Source organism: Scyliorhinus torazame, chromosome 12, assembly GCF_047496885.1.
Source record: "Scyliorhinus torazame isolate Kashiwa2021f chromosome 12, sScyTor2.1, whole genome shotgun sequence".
Classification (NCBI taxonomy): domain Eukaryota; kingdom Metazoa; phylum Chordata; class Chondrichthyes; order Carcharhiniformes; family Scyliorhinidae; genus Scyliorhinus; species Scyliorhinus torazame.
The window spans coordinates 88,132,538-88,154,573 of NC_092718.1; the positions used below are offsets into that span (position 1 = coordinate 88,132,538).

Sequence of the window (22,036 nt, forward strand, 5' to 3'; positions counted from 1 at the left end):
GGAGGTTGAGAGAACGGGAGGGTTGTAGGGACTGGAGGAGGTTGAGAGAACGGGAGGGTTGTAGGGACTGGAGGAGGTTGAGCGATAGGGAGGGTTGTAGGGACTGGAGGAGGTTGAGCGATAGGGAGGGTTGTAGGGACTGGAGGAGGTTGAGAGAACGGGAGGGTTGTAGGGACTGCAGGAGGCTGCAGAGAACGGAAGGGTTGTAGGGACTGGAGGAGGTTGAGAGAACGGGAGGGTTTTAGGGACTGGAGGAGGTTGAGAGAACGGGAGGGTTGTAGGGTCTGGAGGAGGTTGAGAGATAGGGAGGGTTGTAGGGACTGGAGGAGGTTGAGAGATAGGGGTGGGATTCTCCGTTTCTGAGACTTATTGTTGACGCCAATGTAGATTTCATTGACTTTCACAACAGCAGAACTGGCGCCACACCTGGAGCGATTCTGCTACTGTGAAGGAGCTAGCAATGGCATCACGTCAAGCACAATCGCTTCTAATGAGAAACGGTGCCTGATTCACCAGTTTTGCGATTGATACTCAGGACAGCATTGCCGACTCACAGGAAACAATGTGCCAGAGCCACTGGGATATCGCAGCGGCGCTCCTGAGTGTGGCCCAGTCACAGTGGGCTACAGCCGGGAACGTCGGTGGCATTGCCCAGGCGCTGCCCGACATGGCGCAGACACAGAGGGAGGTGGCCCATTCCAAGAGGGAGATGGCGCAGTCACTGGCTGATGTGAGACAGACCCAGAAAGTGGTGACACGGTATTAGTGAGATGTGGCACAATCCCAGATGGAGATGATCCCCTCCCTGTGCTCCATGGTGGACCCTGGTCGAGACCATAGCGGGTCTCCAGGATTGGCAGCGCCAGTTGGCGGCGGGGCTGCCCTGAAGAGTAAGCCGGTGGCCATGGGGCACCTGGAGGGAGGAGGAGGTGATAGGTCCCCGTGTCGGTGACTCCCGCAGGGGAGGTGCCAGAACACCTCAGCACCTCGGACTCTGCGCCCCCTTCTCCTGTCCCTGGTGCATCTGGTGACCAGCGGGCAGAACAGGGTGGCTCCATGCCACCCGGAATACCCGAGTAGCAGCCGGGCCCATTCAGGTCCGGTCGCCCCAGAAGACCCCCACCAAAGGAGACCCAGGTCGCAGGACAGGAATCTCAGCAGGCCACCTCCATTCCTGATGTACCATCTGGGGAACCACCTAGACGCAGTGTTAGGGCCCTAAGGCCAGGAGCTTAGACACCAGTTAAGTTGGCACTGGTGCAGGACACAGTTTAGTTACAGGGGCGAGGACACATCTGTAAATATTGGTTCACATTAAACACCTGTTAACACTGTAACAACCTGCCTCGGTGCTCTGTCAGGTGCATGTGAAGGGTTGACTGGTCTGGGCTCCCCACCTCCCCCCCGCCAACCACCCCGACCGTCGCCACCACCGTCACCCCAAGGATTCGATGGTGCCGTGGAATGGCCAGCTCGCCTGCAGGGATCACCCAGGTGGACGGTGGAAAGTGCTGCCGTGGGCAGAAGTCAGACATTGTCAAACAATGCGGAGCACCAGAGCTCATCGCAGAGCGGGTTGTCATCATCCTCCATCCCATGGGCCATACCCGCTGTTACTGACAACCCAGGGCCGCATCCCGTAGTGCGGCAGGTATATATCACGGAGCGGGTTGCAGGCATGGGGGTGGCTGGGGTGGGAAGTGAGAGGGTGTGGGGGTGGGATGCGGTGTCTGTGCCCCTGCCCAGACAACCCCCTCCCCCCTTCCACCCATCTGTGAGATCCGGGACAGGTCCCCACACGTAAACCTTCAAGGCAACTGCCACCTTGACGGCCACTGGGACGGGCCTCCCCTATACCCCCGCGGTGCCAGGTGTGCCAGATGTGTCGCACTGACTCCCTGCTCAGCCGGAGTCTTCGACGGCATGCCCGGTCCGGCAGGTCCTCAGGCGGTGCCGGTACACACAAGGCCTCTTGCTGCACCTTCACCAAATCCAGAATTTGTTCACACAGAGATTCTGCAGAATATCCTGCAAACACAAGAGAATGTATTGCCCCTATTCTCAGTCTGTTGGGTGGCTGGCTCTCCATCCTGGGTGGCTGCCTCCTGCTCCACTGTTGCACACTCCACTGTTGCAGCTTCCTCCTCCTCGAGCAGCTCCAGCTCGTACAGCCGCAGGGCATCCCCCAGGGCTGCGGTGACCAGCAGGAAGGCACCATTGCTGGTTGGATTCCAATATCCATTGGCTGCAGGGGGTGAAAGGCTGACATGTTAGCATGGTGCGTACCCCCGTACCCACCCAGGTCCAACGGGCTACATGGTGCCCCCAATTGGCACTGCAGTCTCTGCCCCGTCGTTGGCCGGCACCTTAGGAGCCTCTGGCCTAGCGCCCATCCCTGATGCCAGGGGTATGCACCACGGCCCCCCTAGGGGCTACTGTGGGTGTTGCCCTGGGCGGGCGGCCAGCGGGTGGCGGCTGGGTAGGTGGGGGTGGGTGGTGTGTAGGAGGGTGGGATGCGGGGATGGGGTGGGCACACATACGGCCAGTGTCACTCTGCAGAACCGGGGCCAAGGTGGACGGTCAGTGGGGTGCGCAGCAAGGTGGCCATGATAATGGTGGTCCATGAGTGGACACCACCCCAGTCCCGTGGGGATCACGCCGACCACTCAGTCTGTTCCCCCGTTCCACCCCTCCTCCGGCCTTGGCAGAGAGACCCCCACCCCAGCCAGTGTCCGGCCCGGCAGCCCACAATCGCGCCTCTCCCGTGTCCTAACCTCATCCCTCATAAGTCACCATGCTGGTTTCGCAATTCTTAAAAGCAGAAGGGAACCGCACCATCCGGAACTCTGCCCATCGGGGAAGGAGAATCGCGGAGGCTCCAGAGAAAACCAGGTCGGTCCCACTAATAACAAGCAAACGGTGTTCCTGTACAGGTGTTCCAACCGCATTGACGCCGCTGTTGAGTTGGCGGAGAATTGCGATTTGGTGTCAGATTGGCACCCACCGCAATTTTGGTGTTAGAATCGATTCTTTGCATCAGCCAACTGTTAACCCCGCCCAGAGAGTGTTGTCGAGACTGGAGGAAGGAGTATTGTGGGGACTGCAGAAGATTACAGAGATTGGATGGGTTGTAGGAGCTACAGGAGGTTACAGAGATAGGGAGGGTTGTAGGGGCTGGAGGAGGTTACAGAGATAGGGAGGGTTGTAGGGGCTGGAGGAGGTTACAGAGATAGGGAGGGTTGTAGGGGCTGGAGGAGGTTACAGAGATAGGGAGGGTTGTAGGGGCTACAGGAGGTTACAGAGATAGGGAGGGTTGTAGGGGCTGGAGGAGGTTACAGAGATAGGGAGGGTTGTAGGGGCTGGAGGAGGTTACAGAGATAGGGAGGGTTGTAGGGGCTGGAGGAGGTTACAGAGATAGGGAGGGTTGTAGGGGCTACAGGAGGTTACAGAGATAGGGAGGGTTGTAGGGGCTGGAGGAGGTTACAGAGATAGAGAGGGTTGTAGGGGCTGGAGGAGGTTACAGAGATAGAGAGGGTTGTAGGGGCTGGAGGATGTTACAGAGATAGGGAGGGTTGTAGGGGCTGGAGGAGGTTACAGAGATAGAGAGGGTTGTAGGGGCTGGAGGAGATTACAGAAATAGGGAGGGTTGTAGGGGCTGGAGGAGGTTAGGGAGATAGGGAGGGTTGTAGCGGTTGGAGGAGGTTACAGAGATAGGGAGGGTTGTAGGGGCTGGAGGACGTTACAGAGATAGGGAGGGTTGTAGGGGCTACAGGAGGTTACAGAAATAGGGAGGGTTGTAATGGGCTGGAGGAGGTTATGTGAGATAGGGAGGGTTGTAGGGGCTGGAGGAGGTTACAGAAATAGGGAGGGTTGTAGGGGCTGGAGGAGGTTAGGGAGATAGGGAGGGTTGTAGGGGCTGGAGGAGGTTACAGAGATAGGGAGGGTTGTAGGGGCTGGAGGAGGTTACAGAGATAGGGAGGGTTGTAGGGGCTGGAGGACGCTACAGAGATAGGGAGGGTTGTAGGGGCTACAGGAGGTTACAGAGATAGGGAGGGTTGTAGGGGCTAGAGGTGGTTACAGAGATAGGGAGGGTTGTAGGGGCTGGAGGAGGTTACAGAGATAGGGAGGGTTGTGGAGGCTGGAGGAGGTTACAGAGATAGGGAGGGTTGTAGGGGCTGGAGGAGGTTACAGAGATAGGGAGGGTTGTAGGGGCTGGAGGAGGTTACAGAGATAGGGAGGGTTGTAGGGGCTGGCGGAGGTTACAGAGATAGGGAGGGTTGTAGGGGCTGGAGGAGGTTACAGAGATAGGGAGGGTTGTAGGGGCTGGAGGAGGTTACAGAGATAGGGAGGGTTGTAGGGGCTGGAGGAGGTTACAGAGATAGGGAGGGTTGTAGGGGCTGGAGGAGGTTACAGAGATAGGGAGGGTTGTAGGGGCTGGAGGAGGTTACAGAGATAGGGAGGGTTGTAGGGGCTGGAGGACGTTACAGGGATAGGGAGGGTTGTAGGGGCTGGAGGAGGTTACAGAGATAGGGAGGGTTGTAGGGGCTGGCGGAGGTTACAGAGATAGGGAGGGTTGTAGGGGCTGGAGGAGGTTACAGAGATAGGGAGGGTTGTAGGGGCTGGAGGAGGTTACAGAGATAGGGAGGGTTGTAGGGGCTGGAGGAGGTTACAGAGATAGGGAGGGTTGTAGGGGCTGGAGGAGGTTACAGAGATAGGGAGGGTTGTAGGGGCTGGAGGAGGTTACAGAGATAGGGAGGGTTGTAGGGGCTGGAGGACGTTACAGAGATAGGGAGGGTTGTAGGGGCTACAGGAGGTTACAGAGATAGGGAGGGTTGTAGGGGCTTGAGGAGGTTACAGAGATAGGGAGGGTTGTAGGGGCTGGAGGACGTTACAGAGATAGGGAGGGATGTAGGGGCTGGAGGAGGTTACAGAGATAGGGAGGGTTGTAGGGGCTACAGGAGGTTACAGAGATAGGGAGGGTTGTAGGGGCTGGAGGAGGTTACAGAGATAGGGAAGGTTGTATGGTCTGGAGGAGGTTACAGAGATAGGGAGGGTTGTAGGAGCTGGAGGAGGTTACAGAGATAGGGAGGGTTGTAGGGACTGGAGGAGGTTACAGAGATAGGGAGGGTTGTAGGGGCTGGAGGAGGTTACAGAGATAGGGAGGGTTGTAGGGGCTGGAGGAGGTTACAGAGATAGGGAGGGTTGTAGGGGCTGGAGGAGGTTACAGAGATAGGGAGGGTTGTAGGGGCTGGAGGAGGTTACAGAGATAGGGAGGGTTGTAGGGGCTGGAGGAGGTTACAGAGATAGGGAGGGTTGTAGGGGCTGGAGGAGGTTACAGAGATAGGGAGGGTTGTAGAGGCTGGAGGAGGTTACAGAGATAGGGAGGGTTGTAGAGGCTGGAGGAGGTTACAGAGATAGGGAGGGTTGTAGGGGCTGGAGGAGGTTACAGAGATAGGGAGGGTTGTAGGGGCTGGAGGAGGTTACAGAGATAGGGAGGGTTGTAGGGGCTGGAGGACGTTACAGAGATAGGGAGGGTTGTAGGGGCTGGAGGAGGTTACAGAGATAGGGAGGGTTGTAGGGGCTGGAGGAGGTTACAGAGATAGGGAGGGTTGTAGGGGCTGGAGGAGGTTACAGAGATAGGGAGGGTTGTAGGGGCTGGAGGAGGTTACAGAGATAGGGAGGGTTGTAGGGGCTGGAGGAGGTTACAGAGATAGGGAGGGTTGTAGGGGCTGGAGGAGGTTACAGAGATAGGGAGGGTTGTAGCGGCTGGAGGAGGTTACAGAGATAGGGAGGTGACAAGATCCTCGATTGATTTTCAAACTAGGATATGAACCAAGACGTTGTTTGGTTGGGAACCAATTTCGGCCAGCGAGCATGATGGGTGACAGGGCAACGGGTCTGGCTGGGAGCTGACCATGGGCTGAGAGGTTTGGTAACCTCAGGTTTACTGAGGATAGAGCGAGGGTAACCAACTTGGAATGCATTGGATTCGATGATTGTGGAGGCATGAGTGAGGGATTCAGCTGTGGATGAGCAGAGGCAGGGTGAAGTTGGGCGATGTTGCAGAGAAGGAAAGAGGCAATCTTACTGCGGGAACGACAATGAAATTGGAATCTCACTTTGGGATCAAAGTTTGCAAAAGTGCAGCTTAAACCCAGTCTGTTGCCAGGGAGTGGGGATGGGTTCACTGCAATCCTCCCAACGTTGCACGTCCGCAAAGGTCACGTGCAGCCTCACATGTTGGCATGTCAACAAACATGGAACTCTTCCCAAGGTCACCACGATTTTCACTCTGCATCCAAGGACTCGTCCTCCAGAGGTAAGATTGTGACCAAATCAACAATTGAACTCTGACTGACCCGAATCTTGGTCAATAATGATAGGACTGCAACAGCGGATCATTAAATAAGGCAGAGATGTTACTCGTGTAGTCCAAATAAAGCAACCAATGATATTATAGTGTTGAGAAATCTCTCGGGTGATTGCTACTGTGCATAAATTGATTTTGAGTTACGCCGATCCCGTCACAGGCGTCCCACTGTAACAAATGCAAATTTTTACATTGCACGTAAAGGGAATTATGTTACAAAAAACATAAGACATACTTTCTAAGCTTCAGGAAAGCACCTGAAAATTGACCCAAGGATTTCATTCTTGCAATTACCCTCTAGCTGACCTCAGGATTCAAAAGGCTGTTGAGGCAATTGCTCTCTGGCTGACCTCAGGGAGCCGCAATTTCCAAAAGTCAGAGTGAATGGAAATAAAGAAAGCTAACCAGACGTCCAATTGGGCCACGGATCTACTAAAAAGCAAATGTCCTCTCAATGACCTTGCACTTTCATCATTGTTCTCAAAAGGGGGGAAGGTTAAGGGGGAGATTGAATTGAGGCGTTCAGAATCATAATGGGGGTTTGGCTGGAGTAAATAATGTGTTTCCAGTGGCAGGAAGCTCGGTAACCAGAGGGGACACAGATTGAAGAGAATCGGGAAAAGTGGGGGAGAGGAGGAGAATTTTTATTTCACACAGCGAGTTGTTGTGATCCGGAAGGTGCTGCCTGAAAGGGCGGAGGAAGCAGATTCAACAGGAACTTTCAAAAAGAAGGGTTGCAGAAATACTGGAAGGGGAAAGTTTGCAGGAATATGGGGGAGTGGGGACTAATTGGATGATCTATTAAAGAGCCAGGCCAGGATCGATGGGCCCACTGGCCTCCTGTGTTGTAAGTTTCTGTGGGCAACAACAGCTGAAGAATTGCATTTCAATAGCACCTTTCACAACCTCAGGGTGCCCACAAACTTCTCCCACAGGCAATGAAGCTCTTGTGAAGGGTGCCCACTGCTGTAATGACAGAAATGTGGCAGCCATTTTGCACACAGCAAGATCCCAGAGGGCACCACATGACAATGGCTGGATCGGTTCTGTTTCAGTGATTTCGGTTGAGGGATATCGGTTCTCCAGGACATCAGAGAGGACGCCAATATGTAGGCAAAGTTTGTCTCGCAGTGTCTTATAATCTGGGGCCATGGCTCTGATGTGTGAGGGTGGCGGTGTTCTTTAAGAAGGTGCTCACTGTCCAGTTAACATTGCCGCGAAGAAGATCAGACATCGTCCGCTGTAACTGTGATGCGTTTGTGAACCTCACTGTGTTTCTTCTCGCTCTCTCCTTTCTCTCTCCCCCTCTCTTTTTCTCTCTCCCTCTCTCTTCCTCCTCACTCTGTTTCTCTCTCTCTCTGTTCTCCCTCTCTCTCTCTCTCTCCCTCTCTCTCTCTCTCTCTCCCTCTCTCTCTCTCTCCCTTTCGCTTCCCCCCTCATTCTGTCTCTTTCTCTCCCCCTCTCTCGCTCCCTTCCTCACTTGCTTGGTTCCTTTCTCTCTCCTACTCTCTCTTGTTCCCTCCCTTTCTCTCTCTCTTGCTCTATCGTTCACTCCCCCTTTCGCTCTCTCTCTCTCACTCCTTCCCGCTCTCCCTCTCACTTCCTTTCTCTCCCTCCCTCTCATTCTCTCCTGGCCACACTCACCCTCCCTCCATCTCTCCCCCTCTCTCCTTCCCTCTCTCTCGCTCCTTCCGTCTCTCTCTCCCACTTTCTCTCTCTCTCTTATCCCTCACTCCCTCTCCCGCACTCTCTTTTTCCCCCTCTCTCTCCCTTTCTCTTTCCCTCTCTCTGAACCTCCCTTTCTCCCTCTGTCCCTCATCCTCCCTCTCTCTCCTTATACCCTATCTGTCTCACTCTCTCACTCTTCCTCCCTCTCTCTCCCTCCCTCTCTTCCTCCCTCTCTCTCCTTCCCCCCCCCCCACTCTCTTTCCCTCTCTCTCTGTCCTTCACACTCCCTCTCACTCTTTACCTCTCTCTCCCTCCGTCTTTCGCTCTGTCCCTCACACTCCCTCTCTCCTTCCCTCTCGCCCTCTCTCCTCCCTCCCTCTTTCCCTCTTTTCCTCCCTCCCCCTCTCCCTCTCATCCTCCCTCCATTTCTCCCTCTCTTCCACCTTCCCCCTCTCTCCTTCCCCCTCTCTCTGCCCTTCACACTTCTTTCTCTCCCTCTATCTTCCACTTTGTCCCTTCCTTCCATCCCTCCTTCCGTCTCTGTCTCACCTTCCCTCTCTCCCCCCTCTGTCGCTCCCTCACTCTTCCTTTATCTCTCCTGGTCTCACTTACCCTCTCTTCCTCCGTTTCTCCCTCACTTTCTCTCCCTTTCTCCCTTCCTCACTTTCTCTCCCCCTCTTGCTCTCTCCCGTCCTCTCTCCCTCCTTCCCTCTTACTCCCCCACTCTCTCTGTCTCCATCTCACACCCTTTCTTTATTCCTCTCTCTCTCCACACTCTTTCCCTCCCTCTCTCCTTCCATCTCTCTCTCTCCCGTCCTCCCTCTCTCTCTCCCTCACTCTCTCCCTCTCACTCCCTTTTCTGTCCCTTTCTCCCTCTCTCCTTCTGTTCCTCCCTCTTTCTCTCCTTCCCCCTCTCTCCTTCCCTCTCTCTCTGCCCTTCACCCTCCCTTTTACTCTCTCCCTCTCTCACACTGTCCCTCACCCTCTTTCTCTCCTTCCCTCACTATCTCTGCTCTCTCCCTCCCTCTCCCCTCTCTCCCTCCCTCTCTTTTTCCCATTCCCCCTCTCTCTCCTTCCCACTTTCTCTGTCCTTCACACTCCCTCGTTTCTTCTCTCCCTCCCTCTCTCTTACTCTGTCCCTCACCCTCTCTCTCTTTCCTTCCCTTTCCCTCTCATTCTCTCCCTCCCTCTCTCTCTCTTTCTCTCTCTCCCTCCCTCCCCTTCTCTCCCCTTCCCTCCCTCTCTCCAGACCCAGGAGCAGTTGTGGAACCACAGACGTCAGTCAGTTACGCAGTGGTTGGAGGAGTCTTAGCCATCTTTGTTTTTGCGATTATTTGTGTGCTGATTGTGACCGTATGGTTCTCAATGAGGCAGAAAGGTAAGGGCCGCTTCGACATCTCCGAGCCCTGCCATGACACCAGGCACAGAATTCTGTTCACCCACCCATCAAACTCAAACCCATTCTCCCAAGCTACTGACTCACCCCTCCACACCTTAATAAACCCCTCTCCCTCGCCCCTCAACTAGCATTGCTTGCATTCTCATTGCTGGTTCACATGTCCCAACACATTTCACAGCTGCACTGTCAATATGACCATGTGGGAAACACACTTGTTAAAGATATGGGGCGGGTGGGAGTTTTCCCAATATTTATCCCTCTTCCGAAAACAACCCAGACGCTCTGGGTCATATATAGAAACATACATAGAAAGTAGAAGCAATAAGAGACTATTTGGCCCTTCGAGCCCAGTCCGCCATTCATTATGACCAAGGTTGATCATCATGTTCAATATCCTGATCCCACCCTCCTCCCATATCCCTTGATTTCTTTAGCCCCAAGAGCTATATCTAATTCTTCTTGAAATTACACAACACTTTGGCCTCAGCTACATTCTGTGTTAGTGAATTCTACAGTTTCACCACTCTCTGGGTGAAGACATTTCTCCTCACCTCAGTCCAAATAGTTTTATCCCTTATCCTCAAACTATGACCCCTAGTTCTGGACTCCACCATTGGGAACATTCTTTCTGAATCTACCCTGTCAAATCCTGTTAGAATGTTATAAGTTTCTATGAGATCCCCTCTCACTCTTCTAAACTCCAATGAATATAATCCTAACCGATTTAGTCCCTCCTCATATGACAGTCCCACCATCCCAGGAATCAGCCTGGTAAACCTTCGCTTCACTCCCTCCATAGCGAGAACATCCTTCCTCCGATAAGGACACCAAACCTGCACACAATACTCCAGGTGTGGTCTCACCAATGCCCGATACAATTGCAGTGAAACATCCCCAATCCTATACTCAAATCCTCTCGCTATGAAGGCCAACATACCATTTGCCTTCTTTACTGCCTGTTATACCTGCGCGCTTACTTTCAGCGACTGGTGCACAAGGACACCAAGGTCTCTCTGAGTATCCACCTCTCTCAATTTACACCCATTCAAATAATAATCTGCCTTCCTATTTTTGCTACCTAAGTGGATAACCTCACATTTATCCACATTTAAATGCATCTGCCATGCATGTGCCCACTCACTCAGCCTGTCCAAATCCAGCTGAAGCATCTCTGCATCCTCCTCACAGCTCACCCTCCCACCCAACTGTGTATCATTTGCAAATTTGGAGATCATACATTTAGTTCCCTGGTCCAAATCATTAATATATAATGTGAACAGCTGGGGTCCCAGCACAGATCCCTGCGGTACTCCATTAGCCACTGCCTGCCAATCAGATAAAGAGCCATTTATTCCACCTCTTTGCTAATTGTCTGCTGCCAAGCTTTCTATCCATCTCGAGATACCACCCATAATTCCATGCGCTTTAACCTTGTATTTCTCACATAGCTGATTGTGGGATTGTTCTGTGCACCAGTCGCATTTCCCAACATCTCTGTGATGACCAGTCGCAGATCGAAGTGATTTCTCAATGTGCTGCGATTGGAAAAAAAAAGGGCGGTTAAAATGACACCATTTTTCTTCCCTTTCAATCAGTATTGAATTCGGCAAGATCCATGGGATTGCTACGGTGCAAAAGGAGGCCATTTGGCCCATTGAGCCTGCACCAGCTCTCCAAATGAGCAAGTCACCCAGTCTATTAGGAAATTGCCAAACTAATTTTGCCCTCTGATCTAGGGTCGTACCTGACGCACGAGGCCAGTGGATTGGACGAGCACGGGGAGGCGAGGGAAGCTTTCATCAATGGGAATGAGACACACGAGCGGAAGAAAGAATATTTCATCTAGACTCTGGCAGAGGCGGCCGGTCACTCGCGGGACACTGCGGAAACACTGAAACGACATTGCTTTTTTTACTCGATAGCCTTGTTATCAACAGATACTTCTTCACCTTCCAGAACTGAACAAGTTAATGCTGCAACTCTGGATTCGGTTAAATATATCTATCTATCTCTCTCTCTCATGAACGAGAAGGTTTTGTGGGTCCGAAACGTTCCGTGAACATTTGGATTCCTTGAGACCACACAAGCAACATGGTTGATGATTAAGGAGAGATTGTTACACAAACCCGGTTGACGATAAGCCCCTCCCCCACAAGACATACTTCACACTGGCACAGAATTCCCACGGAAAAATCCCAAGACTGGAGCTGGAGTCAATGGGTCGGCCTTTCCATTCCATTTAAGAACATAATCTGCTTTTTTGAGTGAATGGGAGTGTGTCAGATACTGAGGTTTTCCCCCATCTTCTGCTGGGAGAGCTACTTCTTTGAATTCAACCCTGTTTTGCGTGGCTATTTAATTATGGAGATTAATTCGCCACGATGTGCTTCTCCTCCCGGCTTTAACTGTTTCTCCATTTTATTATTAATAATGGTTCCTCGTTTCGCTTGGAAGCTTTTCTGATATGTCTTTGCTGGTGGGGTTTGTGAGTTCACGGCCGCATTTAGCATTGGTACTTCCAATATGTACCCCTCCCCCCCCCCACCCCGCCAATCCCTCCTCACCCAATAAGATTGTGCAATGACAGAGCGCTGAAGGAGGCCCTTTATCTCACCATGTCTGACTGACTCTTTGCGACCCAATGTCATGGGGGTGGCTCACCGTCGGTTACTGTTGATGCAATTTACCCACAATGCATTACAGCCGAGCCCAGAGTGCTCCTGGGAAAGATATTTGAACGCAGCGAACAAAGATTGAGACATATTCAATTACTAACCAGTACTGAAACCATTTATTTTTTGAAGGAAATTGGAGCAAACGTGCTCTTGATCAGTTCAAAGTGACTTGTGACGAAGGTTTCAAGTCTGACGGTTAAGAGAGTGAATCAGCTCAAATCTTTGATACAATTGTCAATATTTCCGAACATCTGTTGACAGGCTGTGTCCCATTTTATTCTCCAATAGACACTGGGAATAATATTGTGGCGTATTGCTGTAAAGAGAAGCATGTTGTCAAAGTTTTTCAACTTGCTCTCATCAGGACAAACACAAGAATGCCAAATTTCAAACTCCCAAAACACTTCACATTGCAGGAGAAACACGTGCTCATTGGTTAGAGCGTTGAATCTCCTTGATTAAGGCTTTGCCATGGAGAAAGCAGCAGGCAACTATAGGCTCCTCAAGCTCCCAGGCCAATCAGAAAAGGCGCAAGGCTGGATCATATTGCTTTTGTTTACAGAGAAGGGGGTCTCTGGGTATGAATGGATGCCACTTCTAGCAAGCGTAAATGAGCCAGGGTACAAGCTCGACCGATTGTCTTAAATTGGTTGTTAGTGTAACTATCAGCGCACTCAGGGTTGATCAGTAAGTGCCATGGTTTCAGTACTGGTTAGAAATTGATCAGTAAGTGCTGCCCAATCAGAGAATCACATCCAACAGCAGACGTTTTGATTTGGGTTTCCCAAGCGCGAGCTGGTTGAGCATGCTCTGTACTCCACCTATTGCAACCAATCGAAGAAACATATTGATTGATTTGATCAGCCAATCTCCAGGAATGTATGGCCCATGCGCACCCTGGATGGCACCAGCACTGAAATTCATGCAGGACATTGCTCGATTGTGAGGCAGGAAAACGCCTTTCTGGACTGACTGGTGGAAAATACCTTTTGCCTTCTCCAGGCCAATCTCGCGGCCTGTCAAAGAGTTGACTACCAATCATGCCCCTTTCCCCCTACTATATGAACGGTGATCCTCTGAAATTTGACATTCTTGTATTTGTCCTGGTGAGTGCAAGATGAAAAAGTTTGACAACACGCCTCTTTTTAATAAGGTTAAAGATCTGTAGTACTATTTGACTGTTAATATCAACCATTTAATCTTTTTACAGTTCCTTGAGCTGTGATGTCACACGCATTGTAGCATCCTTCAATGTAATTAACGCGTTTGTTAATTTATTATCGATGGTGGCCTGGGTCAGGTGACATCAGGACATCACCTCTATTGGTTTACTTAACTGTGCTTGGCTTTGCCAGGGCAGTTATGAAGACTTGGCCTAAATTTCCCAGAATTGAGTAGAGGGTGATTTCATTGAAACACTGAATTCTGCACAGGTTTGACCGGGTCGATTTCCAGAGGCAAGTCCACCCCTGCTCCCTCAGTTGGAGAGTCTGGATCTCAGGGCGGGTGGATGGGGGGGGGGGGGGTCAGAGTCTCAGGCATCAGCCATTTTGGGGAAGACGAGGTGAAATCTAGGGCAACACGGTGGCGCAGTGGGTTAGCCCTGCTGCCTCACGGCGCCGAGGTCCCAGGTTCGATCCCGGCTCTGGGTCACTGTCCGTGTGGAGTTTGCACATCCTCCCCGTGTTTGCGTGGGTCTCGCCCCCCCCCCCCCCCCCCCCAACCCAAAGGTGTGCTGGATAGGTGGATTGGCCACACTAAATTGCCCCTTCATTGGAAAAGAATAATAATTGGATACGCTTTAAAATAAGAGGTGAAATCTTCACTCGGAGGTTTACAAATCTTTGGAATTTACACCCTCAAGAGCAGCAGTCAAGTCGTCCGTCACTGAGTATATTCAAGACAGAGAGATTGACAGAATTTGGGGTGCTAAGGGACAGGGTAGAAAAGTCAAGTGAGGCAGAAAATCAGCCATGAGGGTGCAGGCCCGAGGGGAGGCTGAGTGGGTCTCCTCCTGTTCCAGCTCTTCCTGCTTTTATTTCGGGTCACCAGCATCCAGGAGTACTTTGCTTTTAAGGTGTAGATGAGCATAACTCCGTTGGGACCCTTCTGCGTGGAGCCTGGGGATCCTTCGATGAAGAATCAAAATTGGGGCGGTTCTCCTGTTATGCCATCACCTCACCATCAAGTGACAGTGTTGGGCCATGCTGCCATCTGGTGGAGCAACACCATCATCTGCTGGTAAAATGGTGGTACTGCAGTCACTGTTCGCTGCCTCTTTTCCCCCCTTGGTAACTTCACCAGCCCCACAAACCCCTTCCTCCTGCTGGCAAAGTAGGCCAAGCAGGCATAAACCAGGGGGGTACATACTCTCAGGGAGCAGCCTGACTTTTTAAATCTCCCTTCTCCCCATCCCAGGAATCCCTAAAAGTAAAACCTACTCACAATGATCCAATTATAAAATTCTGACAGGGACAGACAGACTGGATGCAGGGATGTATTTCTTCTGGCTGGAGGGGTCCAGAACAAGGGGTCACAGTCTCAGGGTAGGCCATTTAGGACTGAGCTGAGGAGGAATTTCTTCACTCGGAGGGCGCTGAACCTGTGGAATTCTCACTGAATATATTTAAGAAGGAAATAGATTTCTAGACTCTAAACGTGTCCAGAGTTATGCGGAGAGCGGAGAGTGTGTTTTTGAAATAGAGGATCCGCCATGATCACATAGAATGGAGGAGCAGGCTCGAAGGGTCGAATGGCCTTCTGCCCCTATGTTCTGTGTTTATATTGTTTGTGAAAAGGCCAGAATTTCCCTGGAGGTGGCACCTGCTGTTTGACCACCCAGTGGGGCTGCATCGCTATCCAATGGCGCCATCTAGCGGCCCAATGAGTACACTGCATCTCCTGGAAATCCAAACTGGATACCAACAGAACATGCGGGGGAAGACCCAGCAGCTCCAGCACCTTCCGAAGGAAGGGACCCGAGGCATCACGATACAGAACAGTGGCAGGAGCGGGCCATTCGGCCGCTCAAACCTGTTCTGCGCCATTCGATAAGATCACAGCTGAGCTGTTTGTGTTTCCAGTTCCACGTCCCCGTCTGTACCCCGCCCCCCCCCCCCCCCCACCAATGGCCTTTGATCATCCAACAGGGAAGCTCGTCCCCTAAATTAAAAGCAAAGTATGGTAGATGCCGAAAATCTGAAATTCAAAACGGAAAATGTTGGATAAATGCAGCAAATCCATCTGCCCTCCTCCATCACCACCTGGGGCAGAAAGTTCCAAAGGTGCACAATCCTCCCTCATCTACTTTCCTCTAGTCTGGACTCACCCACAAGAGGGACCATCCTTTCTACGCCCACCTTGAGGCCATTCAGGATCTTACATACTTCGATCAAGTCACTTTTCTAAGCTCCAGTGGAAGCAGGTCCCTTCATGAACTCTGTTTCCCTCAGTCTCGCTCCCTTCATGAACTCTGTTTCCCTCTCCACACCCACTGCCACACTTGCTGAGGATTTCCAGAACTTTCTTGAATTGGACCGCATTTAGATATTGATACAGCAATTTGGAGGCCCTGGCTGAGGGGTTGCATTCCTTTGAACCACATTTTCTTTTTTGCAAATGGCGACACATCATTCGACCTGTGTAAATTTGGGGCCTTGTTCCCTTGTGGTAACATTGTCCCAGAGAGCGAGAGAGACGCATTCCAAAGTGAAGAGGCTTCAAAGTGACGAGCAACAGGGAGGAAACGATTGCTTCAGCTAGAGTCAATCACAGAAACCCGATGACTTGAGTCTTCTAAACATTCTCACTTGAATTCCGATTGTTGTAACTTTGTTCAGCCAACACTGGAAGGTTTCTTCGGAAGGTGCTGAAGATAGTGGGTGACATTCTAACCTCTGTTGCTGGGCAGAACTCTGATCACCAAGTAGAGCTTGCAGGATTTGGGAAGGGGACCTTCCCATCAGAGGCTCCAACGATAAAGACTGCGTTGGTGTTTAACCGGTTTATGACTTTGGATTTCATTCATGGCTCATGCTCTGTATCATCGTTCTGTCCGTTGAGTACGTGTTTGGGAGGAGGAAAGTGATGTGTGAGGGGGGGAACGGGAAACATGTTTTATCCGCCAGGCCTTAAGTGCGACCCTCTGATATAAGCCATGTTTAATCGTTCATTCAGGGTCATTTACTGTTCACTTCCCAAGTGTGTCCCTCCAAATGAAACTGTCACACGGGAGGGGGCCCGGTGTGTGTTTCAGTGAGTAAAAAGATGCAGTGATAGTTGGTGAGGACTTCAGGGAGCATCTTTCAACCAAGCCTCGGGTGACTAGCGGAGGGCGTTGAGTGGTCATGGGCACTCCGCTGTAGTGTGCAGATGCCATCACCAGGTGGCGGTGCTGTTCCACATTGCAAACAACTGGTGTCCAGTCCCCAGCCGCCAGGTGTTTATTGGTCACGTGGCGTTCGTTGGTGGCGGGATTCTCTACTCCCGCCACATGTCAGTGGGTCTTCCCATTGAAGCCACAGCACGCCACTGGGATACCCATGGGCGGAGGTGCGCTGCCGGCGGGAAAAGTGATTCCCAACGGTTGGAGAATTCCCGTCTCTGGTGTTTTTAAAAAAACAGCAATTCTCCCTAATCTTGTGTGAGGTTAATCCTCAGCTGGAATATTGTACAATTATGGCCACCACACATTTTATGAAGGGTCTCGGGGAGGGTGCGGAGGAGATTTACTGGAAAGTTCCCGGGATGAGGGATTGTAGTTAACTTGGAGAGACTAGGAGAATCTGCAATCGTTCTCCATGGAACAGAGAATGTTAAGGAGGAGATTGAATTGCGACGTTCAAAATCATGAGGGGGAGTTTGTAGAGAGTAAATCAGGAGAAAGTGTTTCCAGTAGCAGGGGGGGTGGGTAACCAGAGGGGACACAGATTGAAGAGAATCAGGAAAAGAACCAGATGGGGGGAGATGAGGAACATTTTATTTTACACACAGCGAGTTGTGATCTGAAAGGGCGGAGGCAGCAGATTCAACAGGAACTTTCAAAAGGGGCAAGTGGAGAAATAATGGAAGGAATGTGCAGGAATATGGGAGGAGGAGAGTGGGGAGGAGAGAGTGTGGGGACGAATATCATTCAAAGAGCCTGGACAGGCTCGGTGGGTCCATGGGCTCCCGAGCTGTGAGATTATATGAGTTATGTTAGGCCACAGTTGAGGCTTTATTCAGTGTTTTTATTTTAAGTTATTTGAAATGCTCTCTGTCCCAGATCTGTGGGGTTAATCCGGATAACTCACTGATTATAATGTCCTAGGGAGTTAATCCGAGAATAGAAAGACAATAATTTTCACACAATTTATCAGAATGACATGGTTCCCCCCACCACTAATTTGCCATATTATACAGCACCACGTATCAGTTTGCTAACGGAATTGGGTAATGTACAGAATAATAACCATATGGCTATTTTAAAACACAAGCTATCGATGGATTATTGATTTACTAGTTACTATAGCACCTAACGTTACGCTCATGAGGATCTTAAGGGTTACTATCAAATCCTTGCAATATGTTAATCCGTGTTTATGTTCCTTCTCTCACAGTTTAATTTATTCACAGAATCTTCTCTGCCAGAATGATATGAATTGATTTCGTTCGCCAAATTACGAATGTTGGTGCTTGCCGAGACAGTGCCAAATAACAAAGACTCAACTGAGTCGCTCGAGTTCTATACTGTGTACAAGGATACCGTGTGCGCTGGAAACCGTGCCAAATCCCCCCAAATAGTAAATCCAGATTTCATAATTCACCTGACACTCTCGATCAGTGAGTTCACACCCCGCCTGCTGTGGAGCCTGAGTAATAATTGCTCAATTCTCAATCTGATTAGGATTCTTTCTCTCACACATTTAAAAAATTGAGCGAATTAAAATTGGAACTTGCCAAGTTTAACACGTTTGTAGTGAAATATTTGCCATATGCCACAATGCTTGCCTTTATGAATAATGTTCCTTTGTGGATGTAATATTGGGAATTTTTATTTCTCTAACTCCGTTTCTGTCACACCTGGACTTGGGATCTTTGTAATTTATTCCTCTCACTAAAATTGCCCAACTCGTAAAAAATCCTGGGTGAGATTCCTGGAACTTCATTAATTCCGTTTTGAAACTGTCTGCAGTGAGGAGTCTGCGGGATGTGAGGACGCGAAGGGCATCCTCGGCGGGAACGGGTTAACTATGTAATATTGTAGAGACCCCAACTTTCACCTCCCAGAGATAATTAAGGTGCTTTCCGGACAATGGGGTAGATTCAGTGAGTCGCCCCTACTAATTTCAGGAGATTCACCGGGTTTAAATCCTGAGTCTGCAAGGGACCTTGCAGTGAGTGTGAGAGCGTGTGTGTGAGAGAATGAGACAGAATGTGAGAGTGTTAATGAGAGAGAGTGAATGTGTGTATGAGTGTGTGTAAGAGAGTGTATGTGCGTGTGTGTGTGTGTGTATGGAAGAGAATGTGTGTGTGAGAGTGCATGTGCGTGTGAGTGTGTGGAAGAGAATGTATGTGTGTGTGTATGTGCATGAGAGAGTGAGGGTGTGTGAATATTTGTGTGAGAGAGTGGGTGAGAATGTGAGAGAGGGCATGTGTGAGAGAGTGCATATGTGTGTGAGAGTATGTGTGTGCATGCGCGTGTGTGCGGGAGAGTATATGTGTGTATGTGAATGCATGTGTGTGAGAGAGAGTCTATGTGTGACTGAGTGTGTGTGTGTGAATGCATGTCTGTATGCATGTGTGTACATGAGAGTGTGTGAGTGAGAACCTGTGAATGTGGGTTCATGAGAACATGTTCAGCAAGCAAAATATCAATTTATTTATCAAGTTACATACACACACCTGTCCGCACGCTAATATACACACACTTGTCCGCACACTCATACACAAACACACCTGTCCGCACACTCATACACACACACACCTGTCCGCACACTCATACACACACACACCTGTCCGCACACTCATATACACACAACACACATCTCACACACCTGTCCGCACACTTATATACACAAACATCACACACACCTGTCCGCACACTCATACATACACACCCTTCCGCACACTCATATATACACACATACACATTGATACACACATTCACACACACACCGGTCTACACACATATACACACACTCACACATACATTGGTCCACACATTCATATATCCATGTTCACACACACATCACACACTGGTCCACACACTGATATACACACACACATCGTATACACCTGTCCGGACACTCATATACACACACACATCGTATACACCTGTCCGGACACTCATATACACACATCACCGCACACCGGCCCACACGCTCATATACACACACATCACACATACTGGTGTGTACACTCATTTACACACAATCACATCACACACCCGTCTAGACACACTCATACCCATCTGCTCACATCCACACCCGCCTGCACACATCACACACACCCAAACACATGCACTCATGCTCACACATACCCATACACTCATACATCAATCCACACCCATATTCACACCACACCCACCCACCCACACTCATACATACACACACGTTTGTATACTTACATGCACACACACCTTCGCGCACTCATATACACACACATCATACAAACCCGTCTGCACCCTCATATGCACACACGCACATCCGTCCGCACAAACACACCTATCCGCGCACTCATACACACATCACACACCTGTCCGCACATTCATACACACACACATCACACACACATGTCCGCAAACTCATGCATGCATGCACCCCCATCCACACACTCATATACAAACACTCACAAATCACACACCCATCCACACACATATTTGCTCACACTGACACCCACCCACCCGTGCACAGACACACACTTATCTGAGCAGTCTCATACACACACTCATCCGTGCACCCTCACACACCTGTCCATACACTCATTCATATGTGTATCTGCACATTCATATACATACACCCATCTGCACACTCACATACATGTACTCACACACCAATTCGCACACTCACATCACACACACCTGTCAACACACACGCACACCCATCCAAACGCACTCATCCATCTGCATACTCATATACACACATCACACATGCCTGTTCACACATTCTCACACATACCCATATGAGGTCTCGCACTCACCCGTCCGCACACTCATATATATATATACACACATGCCCATCCACATACTCACCTACACTCACACCCGTCCACTCACACACACCCATCTGCACACACTCAGCTATCTGCACACTCACTCACCACCACCCCCCCCCCCCGCAAACACACACACACACCACCTGCGCACGCACACACTCATCCCCCACACACACCCCATCTGCACAAACTCACACATACCTGTCTGCACACTCATATACAAACACTCACAGCAATCCACTTACCCACAATCCTGTTATTAGATTCCAGGACTCATTATTTTGAGATAAGGAGGCAAACTCCAACACAGTAACTGGACAGGTATTTAAATTCAGGTGGTGAACAATAATCTGGGATTAAAAATTGGTCTCAGGAATCATGGCTGAGACTGTTGGAATGTTGTGAAAAAAGTCCTAAAGGTTCACTTGTGTCCTTTCGGGAGGGAAATCTGCCGACTTTACCCTGTCTGACCTACATGTGACTCCAGAACCATGTGGTTAATTGCTCTCTCATGTGACCGAGCGAGACCACAGAGTTCACACGGTGTCACTACCATCACCTTCTCAAGTTCCCCATGGATGAACAGAAAATCTATATATATACACCCAGACACATTTACACACATCCCGACTCACTGGCTCTCTCTGGGTTACTGACATCTTAAGGCCGGTTTCGGTGCACTCGACACTACAATCCCTATGAACTTGAGATGTCATCAGCCATTTTATACCCTCTTTTATTGTAAACCATTTTGTAAAGAAATTACCAAAAGAAAATACGTTGTGATCAAAACTAATAAAAGTTTTAATGTTTAAAACTTTCGGCTCCTTAAAGTCACTCTCGAAGGCTGGTGTGGAAAAAGGCACTGGTTTCTGTTGACATAAACAGAAATTTCCTGACATTTCACATTCTCATTACAAGTTACCGTATCCTAATTCATAATGGAAATTTGTTATGTAAACAGGTCACGTTGTAATTACTCACTCCAGCCAGCATGAGTTGCATCATGAATAAAAAGGATGCATTTACATTGAAGACAAATATGTAGACTCCACCAAAGGGAAATGGAACACTATCAGATAAACAAACCCAAACCTGGTGCATGGAGTTATTTGCATAACTAGGCAGCACCCAGGAAGTGCATTGGAGAGTGGGGGGGGGGGGGGGGGGGGGGTTGTGTGGGAGGGAGGAGAGGGGCTGAAATCGAGGCTATGTGGAGTTCTCTGAAAATTAAAGAGATCAGGGGCATCAGAATCTCTCTCTCCCGCCCTTGTCTCCCAGTCAGAAGGTTGTGGGATCAAGGCACAACGTCGCAATACGGAGGAATGAACTCATACTCCAGGCCAACAATCTTGAGGGAGCACTGCACTCAACAGATCAGTACTGAGGGAGTGCTGCACTGTCAGAGGGTCAGTACTGAGGGAGTGCTGCACTGTCAGAGGGTCAGTACTGAGGGAGCGCTGCACTGTCGCATGGTCAGTACAGAGGGCGCACTGCACTGTCGTTGGCTCAGTACTGAGGGAACGCTGCACTCTCAGAGGATCAGAACTGAGGGAGTGCTGCACTGCCAGAGGGTCAGTACTGAGGGAGCACTGCACTGTCAGAGGGTCAGGACTGAGGGAGCGCTGCACTGTCAGAGGGTCAGTACTGAGGGAATGCTGCACTGTCCAAGGGTCAGTACTGAGGGAGCGCTGCACTGGTGGAGGGTTAATACTGAGGGAGTGCTGCACT

The 22,036-nt window shown here is 50.4% G+C and overlaps 1 protein-coding gene across 3 annotated transcripts in view; it reads left to right on the forward strand.

The window, feature by feature from the left end:
• The window catches only part of cadm4 (cell adhesion molecule 4), a 667,928-nt gene extending 646,806 nt beyond the window's left edge, over positions 1-21,122 (forward strand). For all 3 annotated transcript variants that reach the window (XM_072468958.1, XM_072468960.1, XM_072468959.1), the window contains 2 exons: positions 9,288-9,416; positions 11,174-21,122. In XM_072468958.1, the coding sequence (XP_072325059.1) occupies positions 9,288-9,416; positions 11,174-11,283 (239 nt within the window). In that variant the 3' untranslated portion in view covers positions 11,284-21,122. The remainder of the gene's footprint in view (positions 1-9,287; positions 9,417-11,173) is intronic.
• The last annotated feature ends 914 nt before the right edge of the window (positions 21,123-22,036 follow it).